General features: G+C 38.2%; 1 protein-coding gene and 1 long non-coding RNA gene across 2 annotated transcripts in view; one reads left to right on the forward strand and one right to left on the reverse strand.

The window, feature by feature from the left end:
- PAPPA2 (pappalysin 2) overlaps positions 1-25,230 on the forward strand; it is a 2,663,723-nt gene that overhangs the window by 2,470,349 nt on the left and 168,144 nt on the right. Inside the window, exon 20 of the mRNA XM_044085971.1 lies at positions 1,218-1,289. Within this exon, the coding sequence (XP_043941906.1) occupies positions 1,218-1,289 (72 nt within the window). The remainder of the gene's footprint in view (positions 1-1,217; positions 1,290-25,230) is intronic.
- Positions 1-25,230, reverse strand: part of LOC122813576 — a 541,961-nt gene that overhangs the window by 421,810 nt on the left and 94,921 nt on the right. The window lies entirely within an intron of this gene.

Genomic DNA, 25,230 nt, shown 5'->3' on the forward strand with positions numbered 1-25,230 from the left:
ACCATTTACACTTAATATTTTTATGATTGTTTTGGATATAATATGTAAACCTAAAAATCACATCCCAGGCTCCCATTAGTTATCTATGAAGGCCATTCCTTACATAAGTATTAGTGAAGCATTGTTGTGACGATGGAACCCAATTTATATCAAAATAGTTTTAATGCATTAGTTAAAAGATTCATACAAACATTCAAGGCAGACAATAAATAGATAACATGCAAAAATCTAGGGATAACATTGTGTTTTCAGAACCAAATAGCTTTCATTAGAATTACAGGAGAAATACCAGACATATTATTCTGGACTAGCCATATCAAAGTCAGATTAGACTTGATCCTCATTCTGGGATGTACTACCTGAAGGAAACAGCACTTGTAAAAAATTGGTTATGACAAATATACAAAGGACAGCTCATGTAACACAGACATTTCTGTATAACCCGGGAATATCACTAAATTGATGAGGTCAAAAAACTGATTCAGGAATTTCTCACTACAGATAGTCTAGCTATTTTAGACCTAAAAATACAATACTCATGACCTGGACACACCTGAAGAAATGGTTCTAGTTGCCAGGTTATAAGGCAGTGACTCTGTTGATTTGCCCAGTGAGGTGGATCAGTAATTTTCTGGTCCTAAACTGATTCCTAATGCTACACAAGAGATTGCAGAATCATGAAACTATTGCAGCAGTTAGACAGACATCACTAGCAGAACTGAAAAAGTCTCAAAGCCACAGAAATCCACTGCAGCATCTGATCCATTGAAGAGAGAAAATAATAACAGTGGTTCTAAATCTTCTCTTCTATGGGACTAATTGTGTTGTAGCACTGAATAAGTTCCCTCTTCAATAGACATTGTACAAGATCACTGAAATGGCATTTAGCCCTGTGCAAATAGTGAGTCTAAAAAAATCTTAATCGTGAGCATGATCACTCCCATAGAGTGCATTGTGCACATGTGCTCTACACAATACCCAGTCTGAGATTTGTAATAAATTGACTTAAGGCATATTCCAGTACATATGTGTATTTCTTCAAATTATGTAACAGGAAGTATTTGAAATTCTGCCGCAATGTGAACATTATGCTGCATATCAGTCAAGTGACATTCCTGTTGAAATGTTTAAGGATTCATATAAAAAGTAATGTATATTGGGCAGTAACAGCACTATCACAATGTTATTAATCTTATTTTGTATATGTTTCTTTTCAGACAATTGTATGTACTGGAAAGATGAAATGGTATCCTGCTCCTGAGATTATCCATTGCATTCAGTCCTGTGAGGTAAGACTGTTAGGCAGTCATTATCACTTGGAATGATTCTTTTTAACTAAGCAACTTTACAGTTTTCATTTAAAAATTATAGAGACTATTATAATTCACAATAAAATGATAAACAAAATATAAAAAAAGAGGCTACCCTGACCTGAAATAGGGTAATTCTGTCATGATGCTACAAATACAATGGAGATTGGCAGTTATCGACTGTGAGAGAAAGAGATTCAGAGGCAGAAGCAAAGAAATAGGGAGAAAGAAAGAAGGGGGTGTGAAATAATGAAGCATTACTATTTAGTCTAAATTGCTACTACTTTTATTATTATTATTATTATTATTATTATTATTATTATTATTTGTAGGTCCCATTTATGTTCATTTAATTGGTTAATTTCAGTGTTGCCAGCAGTCCACTTAACTAAAATGTATTTTCTTTCCCCATCCTTAACAGAATGTATAGCTGCAGATAACTTTCAAGTGATAGAAATATATATGTTTTTGTCACATACAGACATGGCATAGTCTCAAAGTGACAAACATTTTATTTGCCAAAGGAAATTTAACGGAAATGAGGTTATAAGTCTTTAGTTAGGATGAAAGGCCCTCTTTGTATGTCTTAGATATTTCAAAAAAAAAAAAAAAAAAAAAAAAACATTTGAAGAAAATATGGACAGCAGCAAACAATATATTGAGGTTGGAGGACAGTATTCACCTCTTGATGGAACTAAATATTTTGCTGAAAGAGGCCTGTGTCTGTGTTCTAAAGTGATACATATAATTATATAATTCAAATTATCTGAGGCTTTAGTCAATTACATTTCTTCATGAAAGATGTGCAGCTATTGATCAGCATCAACAAAGTCTCTTGTAACAGATATTCATGATGATTTGCAAACTGCCCACCTTGCTATGAATACCTATAATACAGTGCACCCCTGAAACAAAATGTGGAAGTACGATGAGGGGAAATTTACTTGATGACGAGATGCACCGCAGCTAGAGAAAACTGATGCCACACTGAGTGAGCCAGGATACTCTTGTCACCCTTGTTTGTTCCTTGTGGAAAGGGAAGAGTAGTGACTGAAAAAGAAGTAGCTCAGTAATCAGACACTGCCATTACAATGATAACAGAACCAATAATGGATCATCCAGAAAGTTAAGGTTCTTGAGGAACTAGAATGAAAACCATGCATAACGAGTTCTAGGAGTGGTGTGTGAGGGAGGAGTTTCAAGACAGTTATTGACATTGAACCTAACTCATGAAATGGAAACCACCACAGAACTCCTGCTCTTATCCTGTTTATTACATGTTTATCTATAGTTTCTTGGTGTAAAAAGTGGTACCTACATGTTAAAGCTGCTGTTGTTGTTTCACACCAAACATAAATAAAATTAAGACTATTCTAATAATAATCACTTCAGATGATATTATTAGTTCCTATAGCTAGACAAGATCTGCCAATTCATTAAGGTATTTTGTATATTAGAAAAAATCATACTTGTATTCAATGACTGTGTCTAAGGCTTGAATTCAATTATATTTTTGTTTTTTAACTTTGAAACCCTGGCATGCTATAAATTAGATTAGCCAATATCTGAAATGCTAGTTATTCTTTGAGGACATTTGAAGTAAACAAAGAGAAAACATAGGTAAGACACTGAGATCCCAAAAACCAGGTCATGTTCAATATTTTGGGCATGACTAAAACCTTCAGGTGTTGTAGATGGCCTCAACTGTTTTGGCAGGAGTTTCCACAGACATGTCCCCATGCAGCAAAGGGATGCTCATCATGAAATTATTGCCAGATGCTTAAAATATGCAGCTGCTCAAGGTAGAAGAGGGAAGAGTATGAACAGGCTGGCACCAGATTTGGAGATTTCAAGTGTAGGGGAGGCCTTCTATTTTAGAAAAAGAAAGATATACCAGGATGAGAACATTTTCAGCAATGTGAGCTTGAACTGTCACCCAGTATAGACTCTGCAAGACTAGCTTAATATACTGAGAACCCCATACCCCAGTAAGTAGCCAGGCTGCAGCATTTTGCAACAAGCACAGTGGCTGCAGCTCATCATCCACAGGTGTTACATATAGTGTATCCACGAATATAACATACGCAATTGTGGAGGTATTCCTCAGTTGATAACATGAGGAAATGACGATGGCAGCCATCTTGCCTGTAAGGGTGAGTTGGAATGTATATTTATTGTAAACACAAACTAGTCATGATGGGGACAATTGTACTCTTCCTGAGGTGAGGTGTGTGCATATATATGTATATATATATATATATATATATATATATATATATATATATATATATATATATATTTTTTATGTATATTAGTAAAGAAGAACAAGGAGCAAAGCCCTGTTTGACCTAAACAATAAACACAGTTCAAATTCACTTCTTTCAAGCATAGGAGAAAAGTGACAAAATGGTTGTCATACTAATACCATAAACTATTTGCTGTACTCAGCCTTTTTTATGAGTCTCTTACTTTTTTAATCATAGAGATGTAAGCGATAAGTGTGGAGTTGCCTTCATTAACTGCTTAGCTTAATGAACTCTCTCATTATCAGCAAATTATAGCTGTACAGTGTCTTGTTTCTATATATGTTTTTTCTGAATCTTAATGCACTTCTTTTTTATGCTACCTACATTTCTGGACTGAACCTCTGGAAATATTATTTTGGTCATTCACATTAATGTCTGTGGATTGCCACAAAACATACAATTAAACATATAACGGGCAATTTCTAGAGACATGCAAGTTTTAATTCATCAGAGCATTTTCTTTAGTAGCCATGTAAACTATCCTGCCAATTACACATACTTAAGAGGAAGAAGACAGATGTGACAAAGGTATGCCGAGATGAATCATTATAATACATTCCTGCAAACATGTCATGGCGTAATTATCCAAGGCATATAGAAAACTCAGGACTTCTTGCAGACATACCAATACCCAGCACACTATCATTAAGTTTTATAACAAGTGCAGCTTGAGTGTGCCCTTTTAGAAGTAACATCATGGAAAAAAATATGAATGTTCACCCAGGTTCTTTTGCATAACTTTCTTCTAACTGAAGAGAATGCTTTACATCTTGCAATAGCTCTTGTGAGCTGAATTTCAGATCACAAAAGAGGATTTATCGGATCATGACTGAAAAGGCCGAGTGACTGGATTTTACCTCAGGTAAAACATGTTACCCTGAAGGATGTCAACTTTTGTTTCAAATGGTTAAATATAGAGCATGTATTTATCATTTCAGTATGTTAACTAGTACATATCTACTGAAATCTATTCAACACATAGTTGTGATACGATAATACAGTAGACAGCAGAGTAAGACTGACTCCCATATTTAGAGGATTTTTAAAATTAGAGAGGAGGGTTTAGCAAACAAAGGCAGACTATTTTTAGTCTGTAAGGCACATATTCTTGGATAACTATCTAAACTCCTAAGCCAGGGGCGCCATGATATTTTGTACCAAGCAATGAAGCAATCACTTGGATTTCCAGGCCCTAGCCTGTATATTTTGTGAGGGACAGGTGAAAACTGAATTAGAATGCCAAGCATCTGAAGATCAAAAAAAGTTACTAGGTGTATGCATGAATATGAAAGCCTGTAGAAGGTGACACCAACCATTAGTACTAGATTTTTAAATGGAGGATGATGTACATGTGATACTTCTCAGACCAGTTATGGACAGGAGTAGTCTCACGATTAAGGAACTGCTTTATAGTAGCAGAGCTTGATGCAGAGGAAATAATGAGTAAAACATCCAGGTAAAGGAAATATATCCTATGTCAAGCAGCAGTAGCCCAAAGAGCAAAATACCTGACAAATCATTACATTTCTGTCTACCTACTGCAAAAACTGGGGTGAAAATCTTTCTTTCAGGTATAATTTCCATGTAGGCCTTCATAACATATGGGTTTCTCCTCACCAATGTCTGTTTTATACTAGACTCCCTCTTCAGTTCTCCTTCCTTTCAAAAATTTGACCACTTCTGTGCATTTATCCATGAACTAGTAGTTTGTGGATTGATCTTGGACAATGTTTCCATTTCTAGCTGAGAAGCATTTAAAAACACTTTCTTTGTCCTCCTAATTAAAAATAGAGTTGAAGTTTTTGACATTTTTATCAAGAGAACTTACTCTCAGCCACCAGTTAATAAGTGCACTTGCAGTTGATGAAAAGCACCAAAAAAGTTTTGAATTTAATAACCTTATATGGACTGTAGCTAGTTACGTGCCATGGTACTAAGAAGTGGAAAATAGCAGAGGTCAATCAAAAGTGTAGAGCGTGGTTAAGAGTATTCAAGGGATGTCTATTACAGAAACACAATCTACAACTGAAGAAAAAAGAAGCGAGGTTAAGAAGGAAAAATCACATAGGATGAAAAATAAATAAATAAAATGAGAAACCTTTACACCTGTGCTTCATGTAGAGCAGCAACATCACAAAGATATACAGAAGGAAAATGAGAAAATAAAAAATGCTCCACTAAACTCAGTGTTCTTACTCTTACACAGTATTAAAGGGCTCACATACTGAAAAAATGCAGCTCTTCAAAAAGACAAGGACACCTTCACCATTGTCAGCTTGGACAATGCTTTGTTCATATCCCTAATGCAAGTCTCCAAAGAACCTGTGCATTTCATTGGTAAGTACTAGCTAAATGGCAATTCTGAATTTCCATGACTTTTTCTTTTAAAGGGGTTTGGCTTTATTGGCCTGAAATTGCCCATAAATTGACTTAAAGATAAAAGTAAAAGAAAAAGTTATGGACATTCAGAATTGCCATTTAGCTGAAACACCTGATATCCTTCAGAGATAATTTGCATATATCCCATGGTGCCTCTGATACAAGAGGTTTAAAGTATCACACAGTGGAAAGTCTAGCTCTGCTAGATTTTTCTTTTTGTGTTTTTTGACCAGTTGGTTTTCCTGTGAGACTTTTTTGCTCATTGAAGACAATTATAAGCCTAGCCAATATCCTACATTCAGAAGTTCTTTCCAGCCTAAAAGGGGACAGTACAGAACTTGAGGCTGCTCATCCAGTAATCTATGCTTATCTTGAAGGTAGCAAGAGTGCTGCTGTGTTTAACTTGTAGGGGAAGTTGGGTGTGTATTGGGATATGAAGCTGTCACACTGACATGTTCCATTTATTTGTTGATGAAGTCTGAGTCCCTTTAACTGGGTATTGATACAGCTATTTGTTCTGTGAAGGAAAAGGAGATCAGAGAGAGAGAGAGAGAGAGAATTAGAGCTTTCATGGCTCTAAAGACACAGATCCTCTTGGAGAAGTCTATATAAAACTGAGAACAGACAGAGTGCTGTAATTCTGCCCTGATAACTAAGATTTTTGAGGTCACTGATCATTTTAGTCAGCAATCTCTCAGGTATCTCAAGTTAGTTATATGTTTAGGCAACTACATGGCAAGTGGGGCTTTATACTTGATAGTAGGTCTAATGAGATATGAACAAGGGAATTAGAAATTCTTTGGATTTAGAAGAGGTGCATTTGAAAATTAGATAAGCTATATAGAATGCTTTCTGAACTACTGTGGTGACATCATGATCAAAAATAAATTATTAATAAGACTGCCTACATCTCTTACAACAATATCTGCAGGCATAAGCAGCTCCCTAAACAAAGACATATTTGTAGAGGAAGTACTACCAGCTATAATGGAAACTATCATTAATTTATCAGACTGCAGCAAGGAAAAGACACTCCACTTAATGAAAATGATGGAAACAACTCTCATAAACCTCGAAGACTGAAAAGAAAGTCACCATTCGAAAAAATATGATGAAAAATTAAAATTGAATATTTAATACTTTAAGCTTCCATGAGCTTTTAGTCAGCGTAAATATACCAACTTCATCAGAAAAAAATGAAAAAAACGGAAACGTCACCAAACACCTTCCCCTTAAATACAATTAACAATTACCATTAAAAACACCTTATAAGTAATACAATTACCTTCTACTAAAAATGTTTATACATACATTGGGTGTAAACATTTTTAGTAGAAGGTAATTATATTACTTATAAAGTGTTTTTAATGGTAATTGTTAATTGTATTTAAGGGGAAGGTGTTTGGTGACGTTGTTTCTGTTTTTTTCATTTTTTCTGATGAAGTTGGTGTATTTACACTGACGAAAAGCTCGTGGATGCTTAAAGTATTAAATATTCAGTTTTAATTTTTCATCATATTTTTTCGACTGGTGACTTTCTTTTCAGTCTTCGAGGTTTAGGAGTGTTGTTTCCATCATTTTCACTAAGTGGAGTATCATTGATTTATGACCGGATTTAACAAGGGAAGATTTATATGGAGGTTTGCAAGAAGTGGCCATATTTGGGAAGATAAGATCAAGTTTATTAGGGCACATTTTATGGTGGTTAACCAATTTTACAAGGATGTTAGCATTTATAATATCAAGGAAGTGTTTGGTATGCTGATAACTGACAGTGTAGGTTAGCCAGTTTATTGATGGATTGTTAAAGTACCCTCAGTAGAAAAGCATTAGGTTTAAAGAAACTTTAGATTCAGAGCCATTTCAGCAGTTGGAGAAGGACAGAGTTTTTTCTAGGCAAAAGGAATCACCAGAAGGGGAGTCTGTTATGGCTTACTATAAATCTTTGATTGCTGTTACATTACTGTTATACTTTCATTGGTATATTAACGTGGACATGGCATTACATCTCTGGCCATAGGTATTGGATTGCAGTGGCTTTAGATGAGTACTACCATGTCATGTATGGTAAAGTACATGAAAGTGCATAGTCCTCACCTTTGTATCTACCACATATCCTTGAGCAAAGTTAGCTTGCAGGACATAGAATATCTTCAATATTGATACAAATTCATTATAAAAGAAAAAAAGTCTCTTTCCCCAATATATTTCCTGTAAGATGCAGAATACTGTTTGAATGTAATTAAATCTTTCTAGAAAAAGAAAACTTAAGATGGTGTGTGCTTAATTCTTTTGTCAGGTTCCCTTCTATGTATAAGAAAACATTCCCATTATAAAAAGCAATAGGGTTAATAAAGGAGTTTTATGAGTTTTGGAAAAATCAATGTAATTTTTCCAAAAGCAATGATTGTGAATTTTATGGGTGGATTTTAAACAGACATGGGCAATTCCACCTCATTTAGAATCCTGTCAGGATATTAACTGTACTGACAGCCAACTCTGATTTCAACCACCTGTATAACCGAAAGCAGAAAGTTTGATGAAAGAACCTTGGGGTTAAAAAGGTATGTTTTAATCACTTGATAAGCAAATCCTATGCCTGACCCTTCCATATTAGAAAGAAATATTGCCACTGTACACATTTTATCACTGGACAAGTAATCCAGAATAATCAACACATTCAGAAAAAACGAGCATTCACCCTTTTGATACTAGCTATAATCGTCTTTGGCATTTATACTTATATAGCTTAGTAACAGAAAATCAAACTGAAGCAGGTAAAACATACTTGATTTTCCTGGCTCCTTATTGAAACGTTGACGCTCGAAAAGCCAAGTGCCAACAAGTTGAAAAAAAAAGACTGAAAATACAGAAGGAGTGAACCTCGAAGATCTCTCTTCTTAAAATTTCTTTTTGCAGGGAGCAAGCTCCCCTGCGCCCCCCACCAAACCCACTAAATAAAGATAAGAGTTGATGAGCCCTGTGGAAGAGTGTTTATGAAAGAGGTTCTGGTGGGAGACAGTGTGCTGAAAGCTTTTGATACATTTAGAAATGTAGTGAGACTCATCTTTCAACATTTTTCGTGGGTTTTAACAGTACTAACAAAATTCAGAAAAGCAGTAGTTGTGGTGTTATGAGGATGGAAGCTGTGATGGGATCAAGACAGAAGCTGGTTATCTATTCGATAGTTGAGAAGTTTCATTTGAATACATTCTTCTAATGTTTTGGTAGGAGAGAGAAAATGGTAATTGGCCTATAGTTTAAAGGATCACTGTTGATTCCTTCTAAAGTACAAAAGGAGAAGGTTTACAATTATTTTGTCTCCTTTATGTAAAGGAAAGAATGCTGGACTATTTCCCACCACTGTCGGCATGGATCTCTTACAAAATACTAGTCTGTATTTTAACGAACAGAGCACAATAAAGGTACTTTTGTCAGAGTCCTAGAAATGGTACAGCATTTACTGCTTGTTTTAACCCTTTTCATTGCTGCAACTCTAAATGTGCAGTGCTCAGCCCTTCACATGTAGCACTGATTCAGTCGGCTGCTTTGAATGCACTGCAGCTCTAGCAAATGAGCCAGAGAAAGGTGATTTAGTTATTCAGTTTAGGGATTTTTTTCTTTTACACTTAAGGATTTCCAGGCAATCTCTGTTCATACTGTCAGGGCAGAGGTGTTTCACATCTTATTAATATGAATACATTGCCATGTGTGAGTTAAACTGTGAAGGTGCAAAGTTGACAAAAATTTTCAATGCTTGCAAGGCAAAATCTAGAGATGCGCAGTCTGCATGCAGGTTAGAATATGGAGCAGCATTGTCTCAGAGAATCCTGTTCAAGTTGTGCACCACCTGGATCAGTTGGACATAGTTAATAAGTAAGTACTAGGCTAGCTGCCCTTGCGGGTCATTTTAAGCCTAGCCAATTTCTATTCATGTGTACAAAATTACCCAGCCCATTTGGTTACAGATTGGCCTTACCCATCCCACTGTTGATAGTTATATATTAACCAGTGAGAACTGGGGTCATAGCATAGGTAATTTGAGGGGGACCGATGCATGGCATAAAGCATTTAGGAGCTGCCACTGTCTATTAGTAGCACGGGGGACAGTCTTGGAGTAAGTTTTCTGTTTCCCATCCACAGGTATAAGTTGCACTTGAATAGAGACAGGAATGAACTTTGTTTTATATGGATGAGGAGTATATTGCACAGCAGGAGTACCTGTGAGAGATATAATTGTCCTTCAAAACCATTCTGCTGATGTTGCAAAAGAGGTTTAGATCCCTGGACTGAAAATTTCTGATGCCATTGACTTGCTGATGTGCAGTAAATCCAGCAGTAATGGTTCGGAGGATACCTTGCATGTAAGGCACAGGTCACCTCTTAGCAGTCTGTAGGTCACCAAGTATAGTGACAGGGTTTGAGTTGGTCCATGTTGGACATGTTGTTTAGGCCTTGTACCCTTTGGTAAGGTATATCTGTGGGCATTCCAGTTGCGCATGTGTCTGGATGGATACATGCCAAAGGGGACATTATATCCAATGACTGGCCTAATGATGGCTGTGTAAAGGGGGGCAATGACATCTCTAGATCTAGAAACAATCCATTTGTTTATATGCTGTACAGTATGGAAGGACTTTCTGACAACATTGGACGCATTGGTCAAAAGTTAGGTAACTATCCACATGACTCTCCAAATCTCAAACAACAGCTCTTAGTGAATTGTCAATATGGCAATTCCTTTTGGTAGATGACTACTCAAAGGATACAATAATGCATTTTTTGGTATTTAGTTTCAGTCCATGATTTTGGTACTAGTTATTTATATGGGATAATCCTTCCTGCAGGTTGGCTACATCATTTGGGAATTCAATAACTGCTCCTAGCTTGTAGTCATCTGCAAAGCAGAGCCCTTTGATATTGGTTTTCACTTCAGAAAAGTAGATGCCAAACAGGAGAGTTCCCAGCCCAAAACCCTGGGTGACTTCACTGGTGACTGGTTTCTTTGTGGAGGTAACTTCCTCCATTTTAATTATTTTTGTATTATCTGTGAGCCAGTTGGTGATACAGCGGGTGACACAGAAATTTATTCCTAGTTTATTTAGCTTTTCTACTATGCCTGAGTGTGGAATTGTGTCAAGCACTTTGCCAGGTCGAGGTATGTGGTGTGTACTATTTTGCTGTCATCTGTTGCTTTGCTGACCTTTTCAAAAAAACACCAGGTTGAATAAGCATAACCTGCCATTGATGAATCAAACCTGAGACAGAGCCAGTGTCTGAAGGTTTCCTACTTCCTGACTGATTAATTCCATAGTAAGTCTTTCCATGTATTTGCACAGAAGGCTGATCAGACATGGATCTGTGAAAGGTTCTCCCTTATGCAGGGGCATGAATGTAGCTGTTCTCCATTTACTTGGTACAAAACCTGTATGGAGGCTGATACTCAACAGTGTTGTTAGAAGTGTGGTTAAATTGTGTTTATGCTATTTAAGATGCATCTAGGGATATTTCCACAACCCATCAATGTAGTACTTTGGGACTTGGTCTTGTGTGATAGCTGGAGGCGAGACAGTATCCAGTATATCTTGAGAGACAGATGGAGGGAAGAGATGGGTAAACCTAGAGCTAAATTTATTGGCCAGTAGGATCGCCATATCTTCAGCCTCAATGTAGGTAACATTGTTCACAATCAGCTCAACACATTGCTGCATTGTGCTTTTTAGATAACAAACGTAACTAAAAAATGCTCTGTGATTTCTTTGGGTTGAGTAACGATTTTATCATCAGAGTTGGATTTGGTAGATTTTATTAAGATCATAAGTTTGTTTATTTATTTTTTTAATTTCAATGACAAGGGATCTAACATTCTAGGAATTCTTCTTCTTACAACGCTCGTTGATATTGTGGTTCCATTATATGGGTTGGTTTCTGGAGTTTGCAGTGCTGTTGTTCCTAAAGGGTACAGCTGCATATATGCAGATGTTTACATGCTGGTATAGTGTGTTGGTGTGCATTTCTGCATATTCAGTGGCGATAATTGGGTTTCATGGGGATCTGAGTCTTGCCAATGTATCATTTAGGAGATTCTTAAAAAAATTTCTAAAGGTACCTTGGGTTGCAGAGATCTCAAGTTTCAGTTTTATTTCAAAAGAGACTGCTTTATGGTCAGATATAACTAGTGATGAAGATATGCAATGGATGGTGCAAGATGCTCCCATATTAGTCGGGACAAGATCCAACACTTTATTAGCCTTGGTGGGTACTCTGACTAATTGGTCCAGGGCATTTGTATTGACAGCTTCCAGGAATCTCTGTGTTTGTGCACTAGTGGTGGTGTATATTTCTCAATCTATAACTGGATAGTTTAGATCACCTAGAAAAATGGTACTGGGTTTAATACTGAGTGATTCTAGTAGCTGTAGATAGGTGTTGTGGCTTTCTTTTGTCATAGGAGGAGTTCTACTACTAGGTAATATGTGTGGCACAGGGCCTTTGTGATGGTCATTTGGATATGAAGAAGCTCTAGTACATCTTGCTGCTTTGCCATCATTAATGTGAGTCTCTTCTGGATGTAGATTAAGATACCTCCACCTTTTTTCCCCTCCTGTGCAGTATCTGGTCAAAACATGTGAAGACATTATAGCCCTGCACAGCCGGAGTTGCTCTCTTCTATTTCACTTTATATAGTCACATACCTCAGTCACTACACAGACATCAATGTCTTCCAGCATGAGACGGGTTTGTAGGGACTGGAGTTCCTTGTTCAGGCTCCTAGCATTGGGTAGCATTGATAGTAACACCTTCATATTTTCCTTGGGAAATTTACTTGGGATTCAGCCCAGCTGTTATGAATACTACTATTTGACAGGGTATTCATCATAACAACAGTTCTTAAAGGGGAGCCTTCTGCAGTGTTACAAGTCACTAACTCATATTCCTTTTTGTACATGTGAATAATGTATTGGAATAGCACAACTATGGTGTATTATTACTATAACCCTAATGGTGTCAGTTCTTTAGTTTCAGGGTGTCTTTACAGTATTATAATTCAATGTTATTTCTTTTATGTAACTTACTCTAAAGGTTTGGGACCAGAAACGCTCAAGTGATGATGTTCTTTGGAGCCTGTGCTGACAGGGGAAAAGCACTAATGCTGATGTTATGTGGGACTTTTTCTGACAGTGTTATAACTATAGTGCTGATGTTATATGAAGTTTATGTTAAGTTGTACTGGTAAAGCACTAGTACAGATGTTATGTGAGGGTTTGTGCTAAATGACGGTGGTACAACACTAGTACTGGTGTTATGTGGGACTTGCACTAACTGACTAGGTACTGTACTAGTGCTGTTTTTATATGGGACTTGGACAGGGGTACATCACCAACAGTGATGTAATTTGAGGTTTGTGCTAAATGATACTGGTACAACACCAACAATGATGTTATGTGGGTTTGTACTAGTGACAGTGTACATCAATATTGATGTTTTGTGGGACTTTTGCTAACAGTGGTACAACAATAGCAGTGATGCTATAAGGGATTTGTGCAAAGTGACTGTGGTAAAGCATTAGTGCAGAGGATATATGGGGTTTGTGTAAAGTGACCATGTTACAGAAATAGTGGTGAAGCAATGAAGGGTTTGTGGTGACAATGGTACAACACCAGTGCTGATGTTATGTTGGACTTATGTTAACAGACAGATGTACAACAACAGCACTGATTTTACTGGGGTTTGTGCTGACAGTTGTACAGCACTAGTGCTGATGACATGTAGGAATTGTGCTATTAGACAGTGGTGCAATTTACAGTGATGTTATATGAGGTTTGTGCTGACAGGGGTACAGCACTAATAGTGATGGCATGTGGGACTGGTGCTAACTGACAATGATGCAACAACAGCATTGATGTTATGTTGGACTTGTGCTAACTGACAGTCGTACAACAACAGCACTGATGTTATGTGAGATTTGTGCTGCTAGAGGTACAGCATGAATGCTGATGTTTGTAGAACTTGTGCTGACAGGGTTAGAGCATTGGTGCTAATGTTATGTGGACCTTGTGATTACAGGGGTAGAGCACTAGAGCTGTTGTTTTGTGGGCCTTGTACTAACAGACTGTAGTACAGCATCGGAGCTGATGTTATGTGGTGCTCGTGCTTACTGCTGTGGTACAGCACTTTTTCAGATGCTATGTGGTGCTTGTGAGTGGTACAGTACCAGTTCTGATATTTCGGACTTGTGCTAAATGACAGGCCTTGTGCTAATGGACAGTAGTACAGCACCAAAACTGATGTCATGTGGTGTTTGTGCTACCTGCAGTGGTACAGCACTTTTACAGATGTTATGTGATGTTTGTGCTACCTGCAGTGGTACAGCACTTTTACAGATGTTATGTGATGTTTGTGCTAACTGCAGTGGTACAGCACTTTTACAGATGTTATGTGATGTTTGTGCTACCTGCAGTGGTACAGCACTTTTACAGATGTTATGTGATGTTTGTGCTACCTGCAGTGGTACAGCACTTTTACAGATGTTATGTGATGTTTGTGCTAACTGCAGTGGTACAGCACTTTTACAGATGTTATGTGATGTTTGTGCTACCTGCAGTGGTACAGCACTTTTACAGATGTTATGTGATGTTTGTGCCAACTGACAGTGGTACAGCACTTTTACAGATGTCATGTGGTGTTTGTGCTACCTGCAGTGGTACAGCACTTTTACAGATGTCATGTGGTGTTTGTGCTAACTGCAGTGGTACAGCACTTTTACAGATGTCATGTGGTGTTTGTGCTAACTGCAGTGGTACAGCACTTTTACAGATGTTATGTGATGTTTGTGCTACCTGCAGTGGTACAGCACTTTTACAGATGTTATGTGATGTTTGTGCCAACTGACAGTGGTACAGCACTTTTACAGATGTCATGTGGTGTTTGTGCTAACTGCAGTGGTACAGCACTTTTACAGATGTCATGTGGTGTTTGTGCTAACTGCAGTGGTACAGCACTTTTACAGATGTCATGTGGTGTTTGTGCTAACTGCAGTGGTACAGCACTTTTACAGATGTTATGTGATGTTTGTGCTGTGACTGGCATGGTACTAGTACTGTTGTTATATGGTACTTGTGCTACATGACAGGCGTACAGCATCAGCACTGATGTCATTTGAGTTTTGTGCTGAATGATAGTGGTACAACACCAACAATGATGTTATGTGGGTTTTGTGCTAAATGACAGTGGTACAACACCAGCAATGATGCTATGTGAGTTTTGTGCTAGTGACAGTGTATATCACCAATGCTGATGTTATGTTTGCTTTATGCTGATAGTTGTACCACTGCAGTAGTTAGTGGCTGACACTCGGGTATGCTCAACTAATATGTCATTTTACTGGAATCATGATTAACTCAGGTGAGGAAAGGTACTGCTGCTATTGTCGAGCTCTCTTTTATCTAGTTTTGCACTGCAAACTTTAATATAAACCTGCAGGAATCTACAGAAAGATAATTTTGAAAACAAGGCAAGTGTACCAGCTACAAACCTGACAACACAAAGCTTTTCAGCCGAAAGTCTATCATGATCTCAAGCTGCACATATTTTACTAGGTCCAAAACTGTGCTTTTATTTATTTCACATTTGTTTGCTAACTATTTGGTCTGGTCTGTTAACTTATGTCAGCCATGATGTGGACATGAGGAAATAATCATGGATTTACAAATTATGAATTTTGAAAACCCATCAACAAATGAAACAGAGAAATGTGAAACTATTCAACAGTGCAATACAAGTGTACATTAGCTATGACTGACCAAGTCCTTTTGCAGTATAAATTTAGAAAATTATAGTTGAGAGCTCTTCATAGTATTGCAAACATGTATACTTGATTATTGTTAAGATTCTTGAGGGTGACTTGTAAACAAGTAGATTAAAAACTTCAGACCTTCATGACATTTGAATGAGTTCACTTGGATTTGTACACAATTTGAGGACTTGTGCTAGCTAGGAGACTGCTACAGTAGTTGCCATTTATACATGAGAGAGAAAGAAGATTATAACAGTTACAGGTAGTTCTGAGGGGCGTTTTTGCATATGTAGTTAGGGATTGTCCTTAAGCTAAAAAGTTCCATGCTTAGCGTGCATACAAGAAGCTAAAAAAAAGTCTCCACGAGACATCAAGGATAAACTCAAACCATGTTACAGGAAATTATGCTAGGTAGGATCTGAAAAATAATGACTGATTTCAATCCATTGTGGAAACTATGTTGATTTCTATGGGTAATCCCATGAGAAGATTGTGAAAAGCTTATTCTAGAAAACTACAAGCTTCTCTGTTAAGTTTTCATTGAAAGAAATAGAGATAAGTCTGTATTGGCTGTGTCGTATGATTTCTCTATTTAGACCAGTACTAACTTTTCACGTTTCAGAGAAAAACAGAGACAGGCAGGAACACTAGAGAAGAAATATGTAAAATTGCAAAAGACTTAAACTGAAAATTCTAGACTCATCATCATCTCCTTTCGGCTTATCCCAGTTAGGGGTCGCCACAGAGGAACAAATGTCCGCAGAACAATTGGCAGTGGAGTTTTACGGTGTTGAGTTGCCAGCCCGGCACCCAGCCTTACACAGAAGGCACACACATGCACACACTCCCATCTAGGTCCAATTCTGGCATGAGACCATCACTCCTATGACATATTAATGCAGACGGCAATACATTAAGCCAGGTTTCTAAAACAGAACTGCACCATGCTGCAGGGGTGATGGAGATACCCGACTTGTTTAGGTGTTAAAAAAAAACAAATGCCATTTCTTTCCTGTTACTGTCTTATAAATTGTCACATTTAGCAGCCAGCTAGGAAATTAATCTGCACACCCTCCATAGCTGCAAACATGGCAATTGGAAAAAGTATGCAAACAACATGTTCATTTTCATATCACTGTATGTTCGGCTCATAAGACACAATAATCAAACCAGCTCTAAAAAACAACAGAATCCTGAACTCCTTAATGATTTTTTTAATTTATGAAGTGCTTGTTCACAAGGAAACCACCTCCTCAAGCAACTTCACACTTATGGATCGATTTTCTATGAACATCTTTTAATCATTGTTTATAAAACTATACTTACAAAATAAAGACAAAACCATGCTTAGCACAGACTTGTGTATTAAAGTTCGTTCAGGAAAAAAGCCGACTGTCATTTTCTTTCAACCCCAACCCCCATAATATACAGCAGCGGCCTTAGGTCAGCTGGTGCCCTAGGCAAAACGGCTCCACAGCGCCCCCCCACACACACACCACCCAGGTGTCCCCAACCTGGTCTACCTACACCAAATAAATACTGGAAAAGCGCCCCTGCTACAGTGGCGCCCTAGGCGGCCGCCTAGTTGGCCTATGCCTAAGGCCGGCCATGATAATATATACACATATATTTATCTATCTATGTGTGTGTGTGTGTGTGTGTGTGTGTGTGTGTGTGTGTGTGTGTGTGTATGTGTGTATATATATATATATATATATATATATACACACACACACACACACACACACACACACACACACATGTACGCATCTATGATATTTTTATTTTCTTGAATAAAGCTTTGTTGTAGTTCCGTATTTCCTCCAAATCAAAAGGTTTTTACTCTCATGGTTACAGTGTACTCCAACCTTTCGGCAGTCAATACCAGTATGAGTCTTGTATCTGCCTTGAAATGGAGGAACATACAAGGAACCCAACTCCAGAAAGAAGCCAGGAACTGCTAGACCTCTACTAGTAGAAATGGCCTCAGTATGGGAATCGGTCAATGAAGCAGTAGAAAAGACGCATGAAATCCTAAAAAGAATGGCTCCCCACAGACCCACCAATGGACCAGTGAACAAGCCAATTGCCACCAGACCAAGGCACCAGCAACTTGATTACCCATCCGAAAACATGAATTTCATGGAAAAATTCCTGACACTGAACAGCCACAACCCTTTCCTTGGAGTAGCAGCTATGGAGTACCATGCTGGTAGCCCTGATTACAGGCAGGTAATGATAGAAAGCTCAACCACCCCAGGGAACTGCAAGCACCTTATTTACAAACTTGAAAAGTTCTTATCCAAATAAAAGAGCATAGAACTGGACATTCATTACCTTTCCAGGTGCATAAACCAAAAAATAGTGCCACAAGGCCCAAGAGTGAACAAGTTCCCAAATGGAATAGATCACAATAGCACACTCTTATTTTCTTGAATAAAGCTTCGTAAAATTCAGATCGGAGTTCCGTATTTCCTCCAGATCAAAATGTTTTTACTCTCATGGTTACAGTGTACTTAACCTTTTTGCAGTCAGTACCAGTATTAGTTTTGTATCTGCCTTGAAATGAAGGAACACACAAGGAGCCCGACCCCAGAAAGAAGCCAGGAACTGCTAGACCTCTTGACCCACAGCCTACCAGCAGAAATGGCCTCAGCATGAGAATCAGTCAATGAAGCAGTAGAAAAGACACATGAAATCCTAAAAAGTATGGTTCCCCACAGACCCACCAATGGAGCAGTGAACAAGCCAATTGCCGCCAAACTAAGAGACCAGCAACTTGATTACCCATCCGAAAACATGAATTTCATGGAAAAACTCCTGACACCGAACAGCCACAACCCTTTCCTTGGAGCAGCTATGGAGTACCATGCTGGTAGCCATGATTACAGGCGAGTAACGATAGAAAGCTCAACCACCCCAGGGAACTGCAGGCACCTTATTTACAAATGCGAAAAGCTCTTATCCAAATACAAGAGCATAGAACTGGACATTCATTACCTTTCCAGGTGCGCAAACCAAGAAATAGTGCTGCAAGGCCAAGAGTGAGCAAGTTCCCAAATGAAATAGATCACAATAGCACATTCTACCCAGCTCTCTGCAAAATCTTCAATGAAGCAGACCTGAAAGTCCTCAGACTACTCTTTGTGGACAGCCAGAAAAGAAAGGACACACTAAAGGAAGAGATCAAGACCCTCAACGAGTGCATTCTCACGCACCCATCCTTCCAAGCCAACAAGATGGAGTGGTCAACCCCAGGCTAGCCAGACACAAGGCCACAGTCATTCTCAGAAAAAATAAAAAGCTAGCCCGAGACACAGAGCAGTACAAACATAAGGCATTCTACCTGGTAAAAGCCTACTCACGGAAAGGCGGACCCCCCCCCCTCACCAACAGCAAACTGACTCTAAGCCCTGTAACAACACTCACAGGACACCACAAAGGGATACAAGCATGATGGAGACACCGACTTACAGCCCACCACAGGATAAAGAGCAGCGTAACTTCCCAAGGCTCACAACCACCGAAACAAGCAGTAGCACAGCATAAAACCACAGGGTAAGCAACTACAAGCAATATGCCAGTTCCCAATGGGGATAGGATCAGAGAATCCCAGTTAAACCATTTTTGCCCCAGGACCCACCAAACGGCCAACAAACTCGAGGACACCCAGAGAAAGAGGCTGAGGGAAAGAGAGGGGGAGAGGCAGGGTAAGATCACAAGGACGGTGACACTAACTCCACCAGACAACACCTCTAACCCCTCCCCCACCCAGGATATTGACTAACAAAAGCATTCAAATACCTTATGATGTTTTTATTTTCTCGAATAAAGCTTTGTAAAATTCGGGTCGTATTTCCTCCAGATCAAAAGTTTTTTACTCTTATGGTTACAGTGTACTCTAACCTTTCAGCAGTCAGTATCAATATACACGTATGTATGTGTGTGTGTGTGTGTGTGTGTGTGTGTGTGTGTGTGTGTGTATATATATATATATATATATATATATATATATATATATATATATATATGTATAGGTTTACCTACATAAGGTCTAATGCCATAATGTCTAATGTTCATTTGATTGAAAAATAACATCTAAACCCAAAACACTGAAAGATCAAAATGTCTAAAATTGTTTTATTGAAAAAGCAATTAGATCACCTCTACTATTTTGCAGGGGAGCTATGCCCCCCCTGCACCCCCCATGTGTGGGATTGTGCCCCCCACACCCCCCCTACTTCAATATACAAACTCCGAGATCGCACTACAGTGCAGAAATGGGCAAATTCAACATTTCTGACATTTTGAGTTTAGACTAATTTTATTTCGACTTTTTAATCAATCAGTATAGTGATTTCAACCAATTCATTTTCAGCCATTTAGCATTAGACCTTATGATTCCAAACCTATATATATATATATATATATATATATATATATATATATATATATATACACACACACACACACACACACACACACACACACATATATATATATATATATATATGTGTGTGTGTGTGTGTATATATATATATATATATATATATATATATATATATATATATATATATATATATCTGTGTGTGTATGTGTGTATATAGTTGTTTAGTGCAATGTCTCTAATTAACAAATACAACTGATTAGTCACCAGTAAATTTAAACACTTAAATAAACTGCTGGTAGGAAATCAAGTCCCCTTTCCAAATTGCTTTTAAATAATGGTATTATTTTTGCTTTATTCAAGATCACAAACATTTTATTTTCATTTGAATGATGGCTGATCTGCTTTAATCACATGCAGATATCCAATGATTCATGACTGAACTAACACCAACATTTGGTTTTAATAGATCAATATGTAGTGGAGGATCTGGCTAGTAAGAATATGTGAAATGGAATACAATAAAAAAGCCAAGCAATTTCACAGTCTTGAAAATCATCTGAAGTGCCATCTAGTCTTAAAAAATGACCAGATTATTTCTCAGAAACCTTTCCATCTTTCATCACTTGTATACTATTGCCCTTAATATCTTGTTACCTATCTGTGAGTGAGATTTCTAAATGTGTGGTGCCAAATGTTGAACTGCACATACTCAGCCAGGCTCATCTGCAAATCATTGGTTCAGCTGTTCAAATGGCCAAGAATTATTTTATCAGGATTTCTGCTTCAGAAGCCACACACTTTAAGGAGAGAATGTTAATATCTTCAATAACTAAATATTGCACTTAAAGCTTTCAAGCTTCATACTTAAGGATTTTGATATGTTACTTCCATTTGTTTGGAATATTTGGATTCCTGAAAGTCTTTCAGTGGAATTTCTATTTCTATTTTACAGCATTTTGACTGGTTTTGAATTATTCTGTCCTGGTTAAAGCAATAATAAACATTCTAGCCTAGATTCAGAAAATTTTGCCACATCATGCTAAGTGAGTTTGCGTGTTGACTGGCCACCAGCAGTGTGAGTTTAATTCAGAAAACCCAGCTGCACTACATAGCTAGGCAAGGTAATGTGTTTGGTCAAGTTATACGCTAATGACCATTTAATGATGCACCATGTATGATAATGAGGCAAAAAAATTAAGAGTGATTCAGAAACATTTAAATTCCACACAGGTATCTCTTTAGATTTTGAGTTGACCATATGCCCATGTTCGGATGATTCAAACAAATATGCTAGGGTTGCCACGGCCATTATAAATGTGTATTTCTAAGAGGATCTTATTGCAGTGACATTGCCCAGTCGTGTGCGAGTGCAGTTTTGTAGGCATGGGATCATCCTACCACACTTAACATGTCATTCCCTCCAAGACACTGGCATAGTGGACTGGAACTGTGTGTACAGGGTCACCATGCAGAAAACTGATGATGTGTTGCCTTGTCTGCAGCACCATGATAGTCATGGAGCAGTTATCTCAGAGGATACAAACATATGTTAGGCTTTATGCATTTTAGCTACAGGGACCTTTCAGTGATCTGCTGGGGTTGCAGTAGAGGTACCTCAGAATAATCATTTCCTCAAAGCCGTGCTTCAACATGTAGGAGAGTATATGAGGAGAAAGCAACCACCAATATTTTAAGACAGAGCACATTTCCCTGAGGTACTGCAGGCCATAGACTGTACTTGTACTGAAATAAATGCCCCATATGGTCAATTTGGAAGGAGTATATGAACATCAAAGGGTATCACTCCATCAACTGCTAGATGGTATAAAATGCACAGAGTGTCATCTATAGTGTGTATACAGGCCACCCAGGCAGCTTCACACTCACACACATGCATATCTGTAACCTTCATCAGCAGTTTCGGAGGGTTGACTTCCCACAGGAGCACCTTTGGGTGATGCTAAATATGCCACAAGACTCTGGCTTATGACACACTTCATATCCACTGAACCAAAGTGACCAGCAGTACAGGATTGTACTGTCACAAACTGGAAACATTATAGAGTGTGTGATTTGGTCCTGAAGTCACACTTTAGCTATCTGGATGCAACAAGTGGTGCCCTGCAGTATGACCCCCAACTCATGTGCAAAAATAATGAGCGTGTGTGCTACACTACATAATGTGTTATTTAGGAAGCAGATATAGTAAGGTGTTAATTTACAGGGCTAGTAGTTTCCATCACCACTGCCATTGGCAGCTGACACAGATGAAGAGTCAGAAGAGGAGTTGGCAGCAGGGGATGACCATGCCAAACAGAGGTGAGCACAATATGCTGAAGTAATAGCAAAGAGACAGCAGAATGCCCATTGCTTTACAACACTAACTATACAAAACTTAAGCAACTACACTGAAAAAATAATGATGTATTCAAAAATACCAGATGTGCCTACCTGTACATAGGTTGGCCATGCTGTGCATCAGACATAGACAATTCATGTTACAATGTGCAGGGGCAGGGCATAATTATCACCATTTGTGTAGGTGGACAAGGAAGTACAGGAGTGTATGTCTTCCATATGGTGATGTGTGACTGAGTGCTGAGTTTTAGCAAATGAAAAAGGACTGTTATGAGTAGTGTGAGAACACCCCCAGCTATGAGAGCTGGATCTGCCAGGAGATGCACTGGCAATAGCATTATCTTGGTTAGATGTTGGTGCACTGCATGAACTAGACCAACATTAAACAGCAGATGTGTTAACATGATGATGATGATTATGATGGCCCACGATCACAGGGACTCCTTCTCCTGGTTGTAGACACCTCCCCAGCAGTGGCATCATTGGGGATGGAGGGGCCGTCCGCGCCAGGCGGCACTTTTGTGACTGTCACTTTCACATTTACTCACTTGTTTTCAGTGGTCCCATAGCATCACATCCTGTTCATGTGCATTATATTATAGGTTAGGTTAGTACTAAGCTAACTGCCCTTGCGAGCCATTTTAAGCCTAGCCAATTATCCCTTGTGAGACTTGAACCCTGCACCTTGTGTTTGTAATGCAAACAACTTAACCATTAGGCCACCCTCCCAACACAGACATCATGTTCCACTCACACAGTTTTAAAACTGTACACCATTTGCTGCTCTGCTTCTTATTGCTGCCAACGAGATGAAATTTTGCTGCTTCACAAGTAAGGTGTGTGTGTGTGTGTGTGTGTGTGTGTGTGTGTGTGTGTGTGTGTGTGGTGCGAAAGAAAGGTGAGACATTCATCTTTAACTACTTAAAATAAAAAAATAAAAAAAGGCACTGTGGGTAGTAGCAGCTGTTCAAGGGGTCATTATAACAGTGGGGTACAATCAGGTAGTACTGGACATGTTCTGGCATTGGTTTGACAGTAACAGATACTGCATTACACATTAGTGGGTTGTGGCATAAAGCCAAGTGGAAAATACACCTTGTCAAACTGGTTTAGATTTACAAGTACAGGTATTATTCTTCTAACAGAACTCCACCCTGTAAATTCTGTAAATACTGAATATATTCCAAACTGCTTGAAATATTGTGAGTATTATTTCTTGCAACTTTTCTTTGAATATTTACTTTTGCTATGCATTTTTGTTATGATGTGATGAAAGATGCATTTCACTTTTGTTATTGAATTTTTGTTAGTGTATTATGTACCTTGCTCACCTGGAGACCGGATTGTGACTATCAATTTTTCTGGTTACCAGATTTCAAATAAATACATATATACATACTGTTATTTTTATTCCTGTTCTCTCAATACCAAATTGTATACTCACAGATTGAAAGTCACTCCTAGGAAAGGAAAGTATAGTTTTATTGAACTTATATGGTTAACACAAATTTAAAAAAGGTTAGAATGAGGATAATAATAAAAGGTAACTCAGCACTTACTGGCCTTTGTCCCTCACCCCCAATAAATCTTGGCTTTTTCCAGATTTCTTGGGTTGCAAAGTTGAAAGATATAGTTGAGTGTCAAGTAGATTTTACAAGGAGCTGAGAGCTTCAGGGGAAGAGAAGTTTAATGCTGCTTATGCCAACTCTGTTTGCATTGTTAGTAGCACAGCAGGTAGTATACTTACTTTTGATGCTGAACGCTGTGGGTTCTACTCCCACAGTACGTAAATGGATTGTTAATACTGTACTGTGTTGTACTTTAAAGGGGGTAGATGCTTCAGTCTTAAGAATGCCCTCCTTTGGAGGAGATACCTAGTAACTATGAACCTGTTATCAGTTTGCCATCCATACTCTACTGTAATATTACTAGCTTATCATTTTTAATGTAACATGGCAATTTATTCTTCAAGGGCAACAGGCACTTTTATTTGTGGATGAAACAATGAAATATAAAGTTGTTTGCTAGCAGCAACCTCTTCATTACAGATCTCTTTAATGTGAAATTACTTAGGTGATTTACTTCTGCAGAGATTGTGCATATTTATTGATATTGGTGGATTGTAATGACAGAAGTTTGAGTAGACTTTTATGATGGAAATGTTCTGAATTGGGCAGTTTTGTCATTACTGGTTCATACATTTTGCTTCATTGCTTACTGGAAAAATGTTCAAAACAGTACATTTAAAACATGCTCTAATAAGTGTGCTGTGTTATACAAGACATATAATTTAATACGATCAGGAAGGTGAATCAAAGAACACATGTATTTTCGCATAATCCTAAATATGTGTGCAAGTAAAGTGGGATCTTGCTTGTCCATGGCCATCTATGGATGCAACATCTATCTAGCCTTGAGGATGGCTCCTGTCTTGTGTCAGACAATCCACATTAGGCATTGCATGGGCGAGTGTGTGATTCAGTCTAATCAGTGAGTCACAAGTATGAGCCACAGACTCCTGTAAGTCAGCATGCACAGCCTAGAACACCATCACTATTTTGCCATGGCTATGGTGGAGCGAGCTGTGCTCATAAATTGTGTGGCATCTTTTGGCACACCAACCTCAAAAGAAGGAAAATAATCATACCTCCAGTGAGCCCCATTACCTGTGTATGGACCCTTCTGTTGACT

Source organism: Protopterus annectens, chromosome 10.part0 (assembly GCF_019279795.1).
Source record: "Protopterus annectens isolate FY-2018-M chromosome 10.part0, PAN1.0, whole genome shotgun sequence".
NCBI lineage: Eukaryota > Metazoa > Chordata > Ceratodontiformes > Protopteridae > Protopterus > Protopterus annectens.